The following is an 18,231-nucleotide window of genomic DNA, read 5'->3' on the forward strand; positions in this document are numbered from 1 at the left end:
AAAATGCAAAAATAAACATGATTTTTTTTTTTGAAGTTTTTAAGTTTAACCAATGTAAACGTAAGTAAACGTGATAACAGAAATGCAATAAAAATAAGATGCAGACACGAAATGGATGCATACCCTCCCCAAACCAAACTGTACAATGTCCCCATTGTACAAAGTAAAGGAAAAGAAATGCAGATTAAAGAGAGGGAGAGCCGAAAACTTACAAAAGCGCGCAAACCACGAACCTCCCCAAACCGAACCAGGAAGAGAGGTTGGTAGGGTTCTCGATCGACAACGGGTCCGCTCGATCGAAAGGAAAATGGTACTCGATCGAGACACATAACACTCGATCGAGGCTTCAAGCGGTGCAGATACTCGATCGAACAGGTAGTAGCTCGATCGAGAGCTTTAAAAAGGGAAGGACCACTCGATCGAGTAATAAAACTACTCGATCGAGGGTCATTGCATCGATCGAAAACAAGATGCAAGACTGTCTTTGTACAATTCACGCATAAACTCTATTAAAATTGTTCAAACGCACACCGAGCAGAAATAAAGAGTGTTAAAAGTTTCAAAAACAAACACAACAAATTACAATCGGGTTGCCTCCCGAAAAGCGCAGGTTTATGAGGTCCTGCATGACCTATAAGCGTCAAACATCACGCTCTGCCATCGCGTCGAAAAAGAGAACTTCGACGCGGCCAACAACAGCATCAGCCCCATAATAGTGCTTCACAAGATTACCATTAACTTTGAAGTGATTCCCCTCGGAGTCCTTGACACGGCTATCGCAACCCTATCAAAGATAAAACCTAACGGTCTCAACTAAAATGTAGCAGAGGCAGTCGAGTATCGAATCCACAGGGAGGTAATGCAACTACAGCTATCTATTTCTAATCCTATGGTAACAATTGGTGTTGATTGAATTTTTGGTTTCTAAACTACGGAGTTGAAAGGAAAGAGAAATAAAGCGAGGCGAAAAGCGAGAAAGTGAATTAAAACTATCAATAAGAGGGGGACATGTCGGGAATTCGGTTCACTACGGTAGTTCAACAACTTAGCAGTAAATGACTCAGACGAACTAATGCGAGACGGATATTAGAAGGTCCTTTCGGTCCACTTCCCACCCTAAAATACCACTAACTTAACTTTCGTCCTCATTAGGGTAGTCTACTGTTTATAGCAGGCCTATTTAGTCCAATCTTTCGATCCAGGATTAATTGTAGCCAGTTTAATGGGTGACATAGAAGCGTGCACTCAACTAGGTCGGGAATTACAGTTAAATTGCTATAGTGACAGAGTCTCTTAATCAATTCGTCCAGGTCATTCGCTACGTCGTCATTTCCCTACCGCAGATCCCCTAATCCCAACATGAAAGGGTTTAGCTACTCATATTCTTAATAAAACTAACAATGAAATAATTTCCCAAAGAGATGACATAATGAAATAATAATAGAATTCAATAACGGAAATTAGGGCAAGAAAGAACGATAACATAAACAAGAATTAAAAACAACAAGAAGGTTAATTATTATTAAGAGAAGAGAGGAGATTACAATCTAAGCGATTCCGGCGTAAAGAACAACCGAGTCCGAGTGAAATAATCCCAAAATAAAAATAACAGTTGAAGGAGCAAGAGTAACGTAGCAAAAGTTCTACTGTAGAAACTTAGAGAGTAAAAAGTGAATAATAGATAAAAAGATGTCTATTAACCTAATTTACTTAGGCTTAAATAGAAAGTAAAACTGAAAACTTGCGAAATAAAACATCCACGGACTAATTAAAAGCCCACGCCTGTGAAAACCTCTCGATCGAGTAGATTAGACCACTCGATCGACCATCATCTCAAATAGAAGTCCCTCGATCGACCAAAGAAAGTTACTCGATCGAGGACTTGGTCATGTGCAGCTTACTCGATCGAGTAAGGAATAGCTCGATCGAGCCTCAGGGAGCCTAGGAACCACTCGATCGACCACCAAACAGCTCGATCAAGCACTTGTATCTTCAATTCAGCTCACGTCTCCACCCAAACGCCTCGTAATGCGTGCAACGACACTTCCAAGTGCAATGTCTTACTCTGGGACAATCCTGTCTCCTCTAAATGCATGCAAAAAGGACGAAAAGGAGTATGGTTCCGCTACTTCCGCGATCATTCCTACAAAAAAGGATAAAATACACCAAAGTAGCCAATTCGGGGCAAAATACTATAAAAACAGTATAGAAATGCATAGAAATACGTGCCGAAATAGGCCAAAAAGACTATACATTAGGCACGTATCAAATCTCCCCAAACCAAACCTTTACTCGCCCTCGAGTAAACTCAAAACTAAACTAATGGAACGGAAATGATAACTCAGAGCTAGCTTAACTTGTCTACTTGAACCAATTTAATGCAACGAAGATCAACAGTTAAAGCTAAGTAGTCAATACGCAAACGAATTATAAGCTGTTCAGAAATAAAGCTGACCTATCGACCTTGCAAGACCAACAAAATTGGACTCTCACGTGGTCACTCTTCTCTCATGAAGCAAAGGGTAAATGTTATATGTAAAAGAGAGAAGAAAAGGCAAATACTCACCTAATCACGACCTACATAGCATGCATGCAACAAAAATGAAAGACAATTCAAGTACTAATGCACACACTCCAACCAATAATGTCCGTCACAGCCGAGGATTTGCAAATAATATGGGAATAGTGAGGTTCAGGTGAGAAAAGGCAAAACAAGTTATGGAAATGTGGAGGTAAAAGCGTCAAGCTAGTTCCTAACAGGACCACAATAAACCATCCGGATCTCAACTGACTGAAAGACTAAACACAGGTGCCCTTCACTTGGCACAAAACTCACTAGACTCGAAGCACAATCTCCTCAAAAATTATAGAATAAGAGTGGAGGAGTTAGACGGTCACAAAGTTCCCTTTTTTAAACACCGTCTGAAGATACTAACTGGAACAAACAACCTTTTTCAATTGTACATCCTCAAACATCTTCTCAACTCTGACAAGAGGGTACAACTTTTTCACAATTTTTTCTTTCTTTCTTTTTGTTCACTGTATACGTGAATCCTCATCATTTTTTCATTTTATTTATTTTTTTTTTCTTTCTTTCACGTTTCTCTTTTTTTTTTCTTTTTCAATACTTTTTTCTTTTCTTCCTCCTTCCTTAATACAAACACCAACTCCAAACGGGAATTACGGACCAAACTGCAACGAAAAACATACCACAAAAGGACAGACTAACTAGCTTGACTAGGCAGGCTTAGTTTGGAATGTGGCTAATGGGTCAAAAAGGCAAGTTTTGGTCAATGTGGAGCTAAATGGGTGAAAGATGTAAAGAAAGGGGAATTTGCAAGACCCTCCCTGCATGTGACACCAACCACAACCCGAATATGTGCATTTGACGAGAAATTGAATGTCATAAATGTGCAAATGAGATGAACATGCTATGCAAGGAGTACTACTCTCAAAATTCCTAATGAACTGGTCATGAATGTCACCAGTTATGGCTCTAAAACTCAGAATTTTTAAGTAGTTTGCCAGTTTATAGGTCAAGTCTAAACAGTCAGCTATTATTTGAATAGAAATTCGTAGATTATGCGTATGACAAGGCTAAAAACTATCAATAAAAGTGCAAGGCTCAAGTAATATGATAAGCTATAGTGCAATTTCATCACGGAAATCTACCGTTCCGACTCAACCTATATGCAAAAATAAACGTGAAATGTTTTTGAATTTTTGAAATTTTCTAATTTTTTTTGTATTTTTGATTTTTTTTTTTTTTTTTTTATTGAAAATGAACAACAATGCAAGCTAGAAATTAAACGTGAATGCAAAACAAATGCAAATGCAGACTCAAAAGGATGCAATACCCTCCCCAAACCAAAACGGACAACGCCCTCGTTGTCCTCCAGCATACACCAGCAGAAAGATGGGAGATGGGGGTATACAACCAACAAAAGAAAAATAAATAAAGGAGACAAAAATGAAAAGAGTAATGTACATACAAAAGCGAACTTCCCCAAACCAAACTGAAAACTGGGGAAGTGAGTAGACCAGTAGCTACTCGTCGTCGTCGGCACCGCTCCTCCCAGTACTCCGACTCAACAAAACGGTCTCCCAAACCAAGAACAAACAAGGGGGAGACTCGGTCGTCATCTCCAGTGATCCTCCGGACCGGAGTGCGAACGGAGGGTCACTCGCCTCCTCTCTGGCAGCTGACCGTGCCGCCTGCTCAGCCCATAACCGCACCTCTCGTGCTACCGGTGCCTCCTCCGCCTCCTCCTCTGAGTCAGAAGGTAGTGGAGGGTACCCGTCCGCTGGGTATCGGTAGAAGGAGGGATGTGGCCACCCCTCTGGAATCGGTCGCCGGGCTCGGATATGGAACTCGTAGAGCGGGAATACGGCCAAAGCCATATCCCGTCTCATCTCAGTAATGTACTTGCACATATCCGAAAGCACGGCATCACGACGCCCTTGGTCCATGACCTCGGGCGCCTCTAAGACAGAAGGGCAGACAAAATTGGCCGGAAAGGCCGGATCAGAAGGAGGTGGAGTGAGTGAAGGTGGAGGTGTGGGAGTCTGTGTGGGTCCAGTCTGAGTCTGAGACTGGGTCTGGGCCGGAGTCTGAGAGCTAGACGATGCTCCGGCCTCCCGCTTCCTCTTCCTAGAGGAAGAAGGAGGAGTGAAGGTAAGGTGGTAGGTAGGTGGAGGTGGCCTCGCTCCCTCAGCAGCAGTAGGGAGCGGTAAAAGTGGCGGAAGGGTAGAGCACGGCAAGGTAACAGACGTGGAACCACAAATCTTCCACGTCCTCGCGCTCCCCTTCGCCTTTGGGAACCAGGCGAAGTCGGTCATGGCTCCCAGGTCAAGGTAAGCCTCCCTATCGGGTGCAATAAGTGAAGGGTCAGTGGGGTAAAGGTGGCGGACAATCCTAGTCACTAGCCCGCCACGGACAACAATGGTCTTGACCCGAGTCCCACCTGTTCCAATCTTTGAGCTACCGGATAGGCAATGTTTAGAACAAACGGGTGCACCGAGTCAATGTTGAGGTACCCCGCGAGAATCGCTAGCTCGGTGTTGGTCACGTTATTGGGCTCGGAGTCGCCCAAAGATGGTCTCTCCTATCAGACGCAAGTAGTAACGGGGGGCAGGTAAGTGAACGTGAGCTCCCTTCCGTGAAGGGAAGGGGTGTGAGAAAGTGCAGCCCAAAGTGGTCAAGGAGGTCTCGAGGTGGGTCGGTGGGACCGTCACTAACTAGGCCTAAAACCTGCCCAAACTTGGCCAAAGTCCAGTGGTGTGACTCGTTGCGGAGTCGAAAGTGAATGCAAGAGCTGGAGTGGTCAGCATCATAAGAGTCGGTGTCAAAGGAATAGGAGCTAAAGAACTCGTACGTAGGGGTACGAATAGTAGCTTCCTGCATGGTGATCAGACCCGACATACCCGTCCCGTTCAACAAACTACAGACCTCCTCATAAATTACTAAGGTCTCTAGGTCGGTCCGTGCAAGGAAACGGGTGGAGGAGAGGGGGCAACGAAGTAAAGCGGCTAACCGAGTCCGGTGAGCCGCGGAAGTAAAACGTACCGTGGGCATCCGCTGTAAAGGTGTGACGTCGCCCTCTCCTGTAGCTGTAGCTGTAGCTGTAGCCGCTGATGGGCTGGAGGTGATGGCTAACTGGCTAGCCTGCTGATGTGGCCTGGGTGGCGCCATACCAGGAGACGGAAAACGAGGGATGAATCCTCGTTCCAGCATGGTCAAAGGTCTGGTAGGGGCAGAAGTAGAAGCAGGAACTATAGTGGTTACCAGGGCAGAAGTAGTGGTGACAGCAGGGACCACTGGCTCGCTCCCGGACGGGCTGGAGTACGTACTGGTAGAAGGCGGAGAACTCGCGTCCATCCTGCAAAGTATCAAAGGGCATGAATAAGAGAAGATGCTGCTAACCGTGGTTAAAACAACCCGCTAACCAACATGTGACAACAAATATAAGGCCCTATCAGTCAAGAAATCCGACTTCCAACATACAAAATCCAACAATCCTCAATAAATTCGAAAGGTAGCATGTGAGTGGTGGTAAAATGACAAAATAGTGACTCTAAAGGAGACAAACACAAAGATGAAAACCACATAAGGGAGCACGTAAGACTCTAGCAAATAAAAATTCCAACTCACAAAACAAGATTCCCAATGGTTCACAGCATGTAAAAACGACAGGGGGGACGGGAAACGGTTAACGACAGTAGCAAGGAAGCATGGACTGAAGTTAAGCACAGCAAGGCAACATAAGACCGTCTGACAGTCGACAAATTTCGACTTACAGGAACCCTAATCGCGGAAATCTTGTGCACATTCGAATTAAACATGTAGAAACAGTGAGGGATAGGGATAAGATCATCAACAAGCTAATTAAGGGCATATAAACACAATTAAATCGAAACAAAATCGACTAGACATGGATTTTCGAACCCTAATTCAAATTCACCTCATGAAATTCGAAATAAATGAAGAGAAATTGCAAAGAGTGTGAAAGAAAACTTACTTGATGATGATTACCCTACAATAAGCAATTAAACTTCAAATAACAAGCAACAAAGGCGGATTTTGATCGAAAAACCGCAAACCCTAATTCCCTTTAAAAAAAACCGCGAAAACGAGCACAAAAGAGGGGAAAAATAAGGGGCTATTGAAGATTAATTAGCTATGAAGAGATTGTAGGTGACGGATTTGGTAAAATGGGCAAGAAAATTGGGGATTTGGGGAGAAATCAATCGCACATTAAGGGGGAGTTAGACGGAAATTAGAAGTGAAATGAAATAGAATTAGGAAAATAAGAGTTTTAAGAAAGAAAACTCCCGTCCACTGTTCATTTCACTCGATCGAGTGGTTTTAATCACTCGATCGAGGACTTTTGCTGTCCCCTTTGCTCGATCGAGTAAGAACCCTCTCGATCGACCTGTTCCTCTTTGGCTTTTCTCGATCGAGTAACCAGACGGCTCGATCGACCCCTTTTTCCACTCGATCGAGTACGAATAGTACTCGATCGAGGACTTCCTCGTGTAGACTATTTGAATTTCGTCCCTTCTTCCTCGAATTGCGTGAATCTTCCCCAAACCTGCGTAAAACATATCCAAACACATCCCAAAATACCACATACGCAGAAAACACAGTTTATAGTCTCAGTCTAAGCTAAAGGATTGTCTAAACTAATTGTCCTAATTAAAAACGTAATAAAGAAATTCAAAAGAGATTCAAACAAATATCTATTACAATTTGTTACACGGGGCATTTCCCCGTTTAATTCCCATCACTTTCGGTAGCCCCTTCGTGGGCTTTTCTTCGATCGGGAGGACGTCACTTCGATGCGGACCGTCCTCTTTGATTTCCATGAGCTTGAATTACTGTTTGCAAGAGGAGGAGGAACATAGTTCCAATCTATGTAGGTTCGAACTGTCTTCGTTCTCGCCCCTCTGTCATCTTCTTTGGCATCCTTGGCTCCAGTTTGATTGATAATGGTTGCACCCTGTCCCTTGACAACTCCTTTCTTGCCTTCATCTGTACTGCGGTAAGAAAAAGCAGACGAATTTTCCTCCTTTTTGCTCTCGGTATGAGGCGGAGGGTTAGCAATAATGACAATATTCTCCAAATTTTCATCCGGAGTGTCAATAATAGGGTCAACAGAAGAGAGGGCATTGCAAGGCCGAGCTTGCATGGGAGCCCTCCGAACTTGACCGATGAAAAGTCGGCTCCTCGTCCCCTACCCGAAAGGTCAAAGTCTTCCCCGACGTCTATCACTTTGCGCACGGCGGTGGACAAAAATGGTCTCCCTAAAATGATAGGGGTGTGCACATCTTCGGGATATCTAAGACGACAAAATCAACGGGAATAAAGAACTTCCCGATCCGAACAGTGCGTCTTCACTACACCTAGTGGCCGTGATAAACTACGGTCGGCCATCTGGACAGTCATGTTGGTGCAACTCAGCTTTGTCACACCAAGTCTCTTAGCTAGAGACAAAGGTAAAACACTTACGCTAGCGCCTAAATCGCATAGCGCATTATCAATCAATTGCATACCGATGTGACAAGGGATCGAAAAACTACCCGGTCGATTGCTTAGGAGGTAGCTTATTTTGAGATAGGGTTGACCCCACCTCCGTCAAAGCTACGGTCTCATTATCATTAATAGTCCTCTTACGTGCTAAAATTTCTTTCATAAATTTTAAATAAGAGGGTACCTTGGTCACAATTCAAAGAACGGCACGGAAACTTCCAAGCTCTTCAAAAGTTCAACAAATTTGCCAAATTGTTGATTAACTTTGGTATTCTGTAGCCGCCTCGGGAAGGGAACCGTAATTGGTATTTCGAGCCCCTTGTTTCTCGCTTCCAAAGTGTCTTCCGGAGCAAGTTCGGTATCCTTTGGACGCTTCTTACCTCTCGAACGAGGCCTTTCTGGTAATTCCTCGCTTAAACGAGCACTAGCAGGCTCTCGAATAAGCTTCCCGTCATCAATATCACTCGATCGAGCATTGTGCTCACTCGATCGAGCGCTTTCTTCACCGGCGTCGATCGATCGAGCAAACTTACCACTCGATCGACCAACCTCATCTTCTCGCTTCACTCGATCGAACAGAACTCTACTCGATCGACCAGTTTCTCCACCATTTCCACTCGATCGAGTATCGGACTTGATCGATCGAGTAACTCATTTGTCGTGAGTCCTTTTCTCTTAACGAACACTGTTCATCATCATGACTTTCCTCGGTCTGATTTACTGTACTTCCGGGTCCCTCATAAGAAAGACCGCTTCTCAACTCTATCAGTTCTACCGTCTCATTTGGGTTCTTCTCCTTTTGAGTCGGTAAATGACCCGGCTTCCTCGAGGATTGATTCGCGGCAAGTTGGGCAACTTGAGTCTCAAGTGCCTTGAATGCCGTGTCCTTCTGTTGTAATTGCTTTGCAATGGACTGCATCATGGACTTTAACTCACCCATCTCACTCACCCCACTAGATGACGAAGCACCTTGGTTAGGAGGGTTGAAAGACGGAGGCTTCGATAGCCTTGTTGCTTCGGTGTGGAGGAATATATGGTCATGCGGGCTGATTTGGAGGGGCGGTGGGGTTGAGTACGTTCTGGTTACTCCACCTCAAATTGGGGTGGATATTCGGCTCGTAATGAGTGTTGTTTTGCCTGTAATGTTGAAAGGCAGCACATTGCTCATAAGGACTAGGACAATAATCAGCGACATGTCCATCTACCCCACACCTTGTACAGACGAAAGGACCGTCTGTCATAGCATTAACCTGGTACATCCCTCCCTTGAGAGCTCCCCCTAATTCATACTTGTCAAACCTCGCGGTAAGGGCTTCTAATGCAGCTACTGAAGAGGATTCAGCGGCTCTCCTTTGGTTTCCTCTTGAATTCCCATATTCAGCCCTATGAGTGGCTAAATCATCTATGATCTTCCACCCTTTGGTTGCTCCCAAGTTGTCAGCAAATCGACCGTTGGCTGCAGCATCTAAAATAGCTCTCTGATCATCATATAAACCATTGTAAAAATGGTTGCACAAACTCCATTTTTCGAAACCATGATGCGGTATGGTCCGCACCAGTTTCTTAAATCGAAGCCATGCCTCATGGAAGTTCTCGTCAGGCCCTTGTTTGAAACTTGTTATCTGAGCTCTAATGGCGATGGTTCTCGAGGCGGAGAAGTACTTCTTATAAAACGCCAATGCTAGCGAATTCCAATCTGTTATGCCGTGAGCAGCTCGGTCTAAATCCCTGTACCACTCCCTTGCAGCATCGCGGAGTGAGAAGATGAACATGGTTTCTTTTATCGATCCGCATCATGTCACGCCACGCCAGCGGAGGAGGTATGGAGCGGCGATAATCAATGAAGGTCTCCATATCTTTGCTGCATCTTCGATTGCGCTCCCCGAACTGATTTTTCTCGACCATATTAATGTATGCAGGCTTTGGCTCGAACTTCCTAGCATCTCCCGGTAATTCGAACCCTTTATAGAGATTGTCAGCCGTGGGCTCGGAGTGACTAGCAATGGTTGCTTCCTCAGCCATTTCGGGAAAATCTGGAAAAGTAATAGATTCAACTGATGAATTGGAAACTGGAGAAGACGGTGGATTGTCCTCGAAAAGCTCGTTCTCGTAAAAGCTACCACGAGAACTAGGCTCTTCCTCTGCCTGTTGTTCTTGAAATAGTCTCCTTTTTGCGTGCGAGATCTCTCAATCTCGGGATCAAAAGGTAGTAGTGGACCACCTTGCGACCTGCGCATAAGAAGAAACTACAGACAAGATATAAGAATAGTCTAAGGAACGATGTTCCTTAAACTAAAAGAAGAATTAAAAATAAAACAGCTAGTAAATTGAACAATTGCCTCCCCGGCAACGGCCCCAAAATTTGACACGGCTATCGCAACCCTATCAAAGATAAAACCTAACGGTCTCAACTAAAATGTAGCAGAGGCAATCGAGTATCGAATCCACAGGGAGGTAATGCAACTACAGCTATCTATTTCTAATCCTATGGTAACAATTGGTGTTGATTGAATTTTTGGTTTCTAAACTACGGAGTTGAAAGGAAAGAGAAATAAAGCGGAGGCGATAAAGCGGAAAGTGAATTAAAACTATCAATAAGAGGGGGACATGTCGGGAATTCGGTTCACTACGGTAGTTCAACAACTTATCAGTAAATGACTCAGACGAACTAATGCGAGACGGATATTAGAAGGTCCTTTCGGTCCACTTCCCACCCTAAAATACCACTAACTTAACTTTCGTCCTCATTAGGGTAGTCTACTGTTTATAGCAGGCCTATTTAGTCCAATCTTTCGATCCAGGATTAATTGTAGCCAGTTTAATGGGTGACATAGAAGCGTGCACTCAACTAGGTCGGGAATTACAGTTAAATTGCTATAGTGACAGAGTCTCTTAATCAATTCGTCCAGGTCATTCGCTACGTCGTCATTTCCCTACCGCAGATCCCCTAATCCCAACATGAAAGGGTTTAGCTACTCATATTCTTAATAAAACTAACAGCAAATAATTTCCCAGCAGATGACATAATGAAATAATAATAGAATTCAATAACGGAAATTAGGGCAAGAAAGAACGATAACATAAACAAGAATTAAAAACAACAAGAAGGTTAATTATTATTAAGAGAAGAGAGGAGATTACAATCTAAGCGATTCCGGCGTAAAGAACAACCGAGTCCGAGTGAAATAATCCCAAAATAAAAATAACAGTTGAAGGAGCAAGAGTAACGTAGCAAAAGTTCTACTGTAGAAACTTAGAGAGTAAAAAGTGAATAATAGATAAAAAGATGTCTATTAACCTAATTTACTTAGGCTTAAATAGAAAGTAAAACTGAAAACTTGCGAAATAAAACATCCACGGACTAATTAAAAGCCCACGCCTGTGAAAACCTCTCGATCGAGTAGATTAGACCACTCGATCGACCATCATCTCAGCAGAAGTCCCTCGATCGACCAGCAGGTTACTCGATCGAGGACTTGGTCATGTGCAGCTTACTCGATCGAGTAAGGAATAGCTCGATCGAGCCTCAGGGAGCCTAGGAACCACTCGATCGACCACCAAACAGCTCGATCAAGCACTTGTATCTTCAATTCAGCTCACGTCTCCACCCAAACGCCTCGTAATGCGTGCAACGACACTTCCAAGTGCAATGTCTTACTCTGGGACAATCCCGTCTCCTCTAAATGCATGCAAAAAGGACGAAAAGGAGTATGGTTCCGCTACTTCCGCGATCATTCCTACAAAAAAGGATAAAATACACCAAAGTAGCCAATTCGGGGCAAAATACTATAAAAACAGTATAGAAATGCATAGAAATACGTGCTGAAATAGGCCAAAAAGACTATACATTAGGCACGTATCAGTCCTCTAACTCAACCGATCCAAATTTTGCGACGCCAGTCACCGTGTACGGACCACTCCACCTGGACTTCAGCTTACCAGGAAACAATCTCAACTGGGCATTAAACAGTAACACCTTTTGCCCAACATGGAACTCACGGGGTACAATCCTCTTATCGTGCCAACGCTTAGTCTTCTCCTTATAAATTCGGGAGCTATCATAAGCGTTCAGCCGAAACTCCTCCAGTGCATCTAGCTGCAATAAACGTTTCTCACCACACGAGTCAGCATCGTAATTAAGCTGGCGGATAGCCCACCAAGCTTTATGTTCTAGCTCAACAGGTAAATGACAAGACTTTCCATACACTAAACGATACGGTGAAGCATCTATTGGTGTCTTAAAAGCCGTCCTATAAGCCCACAACGTGTCCTCTAATTTAGCACTCCAGTCTTTCCGTGATTTAGACACTACTTTGCTCAATATCTCTTTTAGTTCCCTATTAGAGACCTCAACCCGTCCGTTGGTCTGAGGATGATACCCCAAACCCCTACGGTGTTTGACACCATATTTAGACAGCAAAGCAGTCAATTGCTGTTCTCGAAAATGCATACCCCTATCGCTAATGACGACCCTAGGGACACCAAAACGGGGAAAAATAGTCTTACGAAACAGCTTAATCACAGTCCTGGCATCACAATTGGGAGTGGCAATCGCCTCCACCCACTTAGACACATAGTCTACAAATGACTACGAGAATATACCATTACCCTGGCTAGACGGGAATGGCCCTTGATAATCGATGCCCCATACATCGAAAATCTCAACCTCTAAAATGCCGTTCGAGGCATCTCATGTCTCTTGAAAATGTTTCCCGTTCTCGACAAGCATCACAAATAGCAACAAAAACTTTAGTGTCGGCGAAAAGAGTTGGCCAATAAAAGCCCGATCCGCAATACCTTAGCCACGGTACGTGATGGACCGTGGTGTCCTCCACAAGGAGCCGAATGGCAGCCTTCTAGGATAGCTTTGGTCTCCCACTGCGGAATACACCGTCTGTAGAGTCCGTCTCGCACATTCCTTAAATAAATAAGGGTCATCCTAAATATTGTCGTGCATCGTGTAAGAATCTCTTGCGGCTGGCGATGAGATAAATCCGGTGGCAATGCTTGACCGATATAAAAAGTTAGCATAGTCTCGCAAACCAAGGTTCAGCACCATCCTTAGAATTCACAGAGGTCACAGAAAAAACATCAACAGAAAATAAAGAGTCATCAGCAAAAGAATCATTAATAGGAAGAGAATCCTCCCCCTCCTGTTGTGTCAGACGCGACAGATGGTCGGCCACGACATTTTCTGCTCCCTTCTTATCCTTAATCTCCAAGTTAAACTCCTGTAAAAGGAGTATCCATCTCAGCAATCTGGGCTTAGCTTCCTTCTTGTTCAGAAGGTGTTTCAGCGCTGCATGATCTGTAAAAATAATAACTTTAGAACCCAACAAATACGATCTAAACTTATCTAACGCATAAACAACAGCTAACAGCTCTTTCTCCGTGGTAACATATTTCACTTGAGCCTCATCCAGAGTTCGGCTCGCATAATAGATCGCACTCAGCGCCTTGTCTTTCCGCTGGCCCAACACCGCTCCTAGTGCATAATCACTGGCATCGCACATAATCTCGAAAGGCAGCTTCCAGTCCGGAGGCTGGATAATAGGTGCAGAGACTAAAGCCTGCTTCAAAGTGTTAAAAGCAGAAAGACATTCATCATTAAAATCAAAAGGAGCATCCTTTAAAAGCAACTGTGTAAGCGGTCGAGCAATCTTTGAGAAGTCCTTGATAAACCGACGATAAAAGCCAGCGTGACCAAGGAAACTCCTCACCCCTTTAACATTAACTGGAGGGGGTAATTGCTCGATTACTTGCACCTTTGCTTTGTCTACCTCAATACCCCTGTTGGAGACCAAGTGCCCAAGGACTACGCCCTCATTTACCAAAAAATGGCACTTCTCCCAGTTTAGCACCAGATTAACCTCAATACATCGCTGCAAAACTTTATCAAGGTTAGCTAAACAATTATCAAAGTCATTCCCATAGACACTGAAGTCATCCATAAAGACTTCCATGATAGGCTCTATATACTCAGAAAAGATCCCCATCATACACCTCTGAAAGGTAGCAGGGGCATTACACAAACCAAAAGGCATCCTGCGATAAGCAAAAACACCCTTTGGGCAAGTAAAAGTAGTCTTTTCCTGATCATCTGGATGAATAGAGATCTGTAAGAACCCTGAGTACCCATCCAGATAACAGAAAAACTCGTGAGAAGCTAATCTCTCTATCATCTGATCAATGAAAGGAAGGGGGAAATGATCTTTCTTGGTGGAGGCATTTAATTTCCGATAATCTATACACATCTGCCACCCGGTCACTAGTCTAGTAGGTATTAGCTCATTATTTTCATTTCGGACAACTGTAGTACCTCCTTTCTTAGGTACCACCTGAACGGGACTTACCCATTTAGAATTCCCAACTGAATAAACAATACCTGCGTCGAGTAGTTTCATAACCTCAGCCGTCACGACCTCTTCCATCTCCGGATTCAGCTTTCGCTGACCCTGTCTGCAAGGTTTGTGATCATCCTCTAGCTCAATCCTGTGCATGCAAACATCAGGGCTAATGCCCTTAAGGTCATCCAACGAATATCCCATCGCCTTCCTATTTCTCTTAAGAACAGTCAATAAAGCAGTTAACTGTTCGTCGTTGAGCTTAGCACTCACAATCACTGGGAACTGCTCAGTATCATCAAGGAAAGCATACTTAAGATGAGAGGGAAGAGCCTTACGCTCGGGGACCTTTACCTCGACTGAGCACAAAGTATGTGCTAAGTTTTCTACCTGTTCCAGCTGAACGTCAGACAGCTCTATCTCATCTGTGGCAATTCCAAGCAACTCCTCGACATCATCCTCGTCATCTGAAAAATCTGCACACTCATCTAGAAACATCAAAGACTCCTGCGGATCCTTAACCAAGGAATCCGACCAAAACTCGTAAGCAGACTCATCAACAATATCAACAGAATAACAAGTATCCTCTATCATTGGTCTAGACAAGGTCTCGGGCAGACTAAACGTAATCACATCATCCCCTACCTCTAGAGTCAAACGCCCGCGTTTGATATCAATAATAGCTCCAGCTGTACACAAAAACTGTCTACCCAGAATAATCTGGGTACGGGTATCCTCAGCAATATCTAATACAATAAAGTCCACTGGAATAAAGAATTTGCCCACCTTGATGGGCACATCCTCTAAGATACCTAAGGGCCGTCTAACAGATCTGTCGGCCATCTGCAGGGTGATATTGGTCATTTTTAGGTGACCCAATTTAAGCTTAGAAAAGATAGAATAGGGCATGACACTGACACTAGCTCCAAGGTCACACAGCGCCCTATTTATCATCACATCTCCTATAACACAAGAAATAGAGAAACTACCCGGGTCTTTCAATTTAGGGGGAGACTTTCCTGAAATTAGACTACTAGACTCTTCCATGAAAGCGACAGTAGTTGTTTCTCCAAATTCCCTCCTACGCGTAATAATATCTTTCATAAATTTTGCGTAAGGAGGTATTTGGGTAATTAACTCAGCAAAAGGAATGGTTACCTGAATATTTATTACCATATCCGCGAATTTGCTGAATTGTCTCTCCGTCTTCGTGTCGCGCAATCGACTCGGATAAGGGACCTTGACCATAGGAAGTGAGTCCTCTTCTTTCTCTTTACCTTTATCAGTTCTTGACACCCTCGCAGCACATGAGGGTACCCCACTACGTCCACCATTGGAATGCGCGTCCGCAGGCTCAGTATCTCTCGATCGAGGCTCAGAAGTGCTCGATCGAGAGCTTTTCTTACTAGCCTCTCTTGATCGAGAGGTTTCATTGTGTAGCTCACTCGATCGAGAGGTATCGGCTCTCGATCGAGGGATTTCTTCCTCAGCACTGGTCGATCGAGAGGTAAGTTCACTCGATCGACCAGCCTTCAGCAGTTCTTCGTCATTTTGCTGAACATTAATCCCTGCCTCGGCATTTGAACTTTCTGGAGTATGTTCTGGTCCGTCATAAGTGCAACCACTCCTCAAACTTATTGCATTTACCGGGTCTTCCTCTAAGCACATTGACTCACACTTTTCGAGCAGTTTACGGAAGGCATCCGCACCAGATTCTTGCTCAAGATGTTGTGTGTGAATGGCGGCCTTAAGATCGTACTCGACCTGAATATTGTCAGCATAAAGCTCGAAGGAAGAGCCTCCTTGCCTAAACTTTCGATAGGCTAGAACTCTCTCGGATGTAGCCATACATGAAATGGGATTGTGTCCCCATTCGCCACATCTTTCACAAATTGCCTCCATAGCTAAACTATAACCTGTAAGCACAAAAACACTCGGGCCAAGAATGAGCATTGTCTCAAGGAATAAATTCCCGGAGACAAAAGACAAAAAAAGAAACTATAAAATTGCACCGCCTCCCCGGCAACGGCGCCAAAATTTGACACAGTTGTCGCAACCCTGTCAAAGATAGAACCAACGGGTCTCAACTGAATGTAGCAGAGGCAGTCGGGTATCGAATCCACAGGGAGATGGGAATCCTATAGTCAACTAGGTCTGTCGAAAGTAACCAAAATGGGGGGTTTGTTTGTTTGTTTTCTAAAAACTATGAGTAAAGGAGAGAATAAAAGAGACGAGAGAGAAATAAAATAGATATGAACAAGAAAGAAAGGTACTAGGATTGTCGGTTCACCATGGCTTCTAAAGTCCGGACTAAATCAAAAATGCCCTATATTCAATCTGTAGGTAATAAACATCACCTTTCGGTCCTTAGTTCGCCCTAGGCAATACTAGTTTAGCTTTCGTCCTAGCTAGTATAAATCCTAATGAAACGCTGCAGAACTACCCCTTTTTCAATCTTTCGATCTAGGAGAAGAGGATATCGAGACAGTTAATTGAGTGCGTCGACTAAAACAATTAAAAGATATTAAAGCAGCAGATGCATACAAATAGACTACGGGTATTCTAATTAAATCGCCCTTCCTACGCCATGGCTACCCTAAATCCTAGCAAAACGATTAGCTATTCATGATCGAAATGAGGAACAATAATAGCGAAGCAAATGACAATAGATAACATGATAAATGAAACTGAACTGAAATTATACTAATGATAATACCGAATTCAACGAAGGGAGAATTGAGAAATGAAGAGTATTTCCGATCCAAAAACTAAAGCAACAGTCTCCGTTTACGTCCTAGAAATATGATAATTAGGTCTCTAGTATTCCTTGCCTATTTATAAGAAAAATAGCAAAGAAACAAAGCGTGTAAAATAACAACACAATCGATCCAAAGCCCATCAGCGCATGGCCTCTCGATCGAACTCCACAGTCATTCGATCGTGAGCTTTCCCTAAGCATATCCCTCGATCGAGGACAGTGGTCTCTCGATCAAGGCCTTCATCTTTCCATTCACTCGATCGAGAACAGGACATCTCGATCGAGGGGTTCTTAACTTCTCGTGTGTTCTCCTATTCCTTTGGATGCCTTCACGCATCTCAAGACGGTAAGGTTTCACGCCGACTCTCTTAAGAAGGTTTGGAGGACCACAAATAGGCTGATTTCCAGTCATTCCGGTTTGTACCTGCAAATAATGCAAAGCAGACCAAAGTAGACTATTCGGGGCATTTGTAGTGAAATACTACGAAATAAGCATAGAAATGTGTGCTGAAAAGGCCTAAAAAGGTCTATAAGAAATGCACACATCAATGAGAGACACACACCCAACCTCCCCAGGAAAAGTCACGAATAAGTCGCTTAGCCATGTAAGTTATAACTACCCCACAAGTGATTTTTTAGGCGAACCTGCAGCTAATTTCTGAATATGTTTTGCCATAATATGAGCTAGGTACAAGGTAACATGAACATCCCGACACATTAATCGCAGACCCAATTATAGCTAACTCATTTTGATTAACATTCTCCATCTCGGGTCTATTGAAAGTGTACCGACAAGTAGGCGGTACAAATTCTAAATTACAAATGATGAATGTTATGATTCTTGACCTTACTGAAACCCGGTCTCAAAGTGGTGGTAGCCAAAGAACGCCAAACGGTCTTATAATCATAATTCAAAGAGGGTTCCTTATAATGCCTGAGACATAATCCTAGCAAGGTTCCCAACTAGGCAACTGTCATCTGATGGCTTTTATTCGCTAACCTAAAGACTATATATTTGAGGTGGGTCGGAGCCAAGTGTCATAGAGGAAACTGCTCAAAAACTCGAGTGTCTAATCAGCGTAAGTGTACTCGGCCATGGA

The 18,231-nt window shown here is 43.7% G+C and overlaps 1 protein-coding gene across 1 annotated transcript; it reads right to left on the reverse strand.

Moving 5' to 3' along the window:
- Nucleotides 1-640: 640 nt before the first annotated feature.
- Nucleotides 641-17,807, reverse strand: LOC141655200 (uncharacterized). The gene is made up of 7 exons (XM_074462290.1): nt 17,777-17,807; nt 15,904-16,289; nt 14,415-15,531; nt 13,073-13,514; nt 11,953-12,501; nt 5,567-5,879; nt 641-784 (listed from the first exon to the last, which is right to left on the reverse strand). Exons 1-7 carry the CDS (start codon nt 17,805-17,807, stop codon nt 641-643), a joined length of 2,982 nt encoding a protein of 993 aa, XP_074318391.1.
- Nucleotides 17,808-18,231: the final 424 nt, after the last annotated feature.

This window comes from Silene latifolia, chromosome 5 (genome assembly GCF_048544455.1).
Source record: "Silene latifolia isolate original U9 population chromosome 5, ASM4854445v1, whole genome shotgun sequence".
In the NCBI taxonomy this organism is placed as follows: domain Eukaryota; kingdom Viridiplantae; phylum Streptophyta; class Magnoliopsida; order Caryophyllales; family Caryophyllaceae; genus Silene; species Silene latifolia.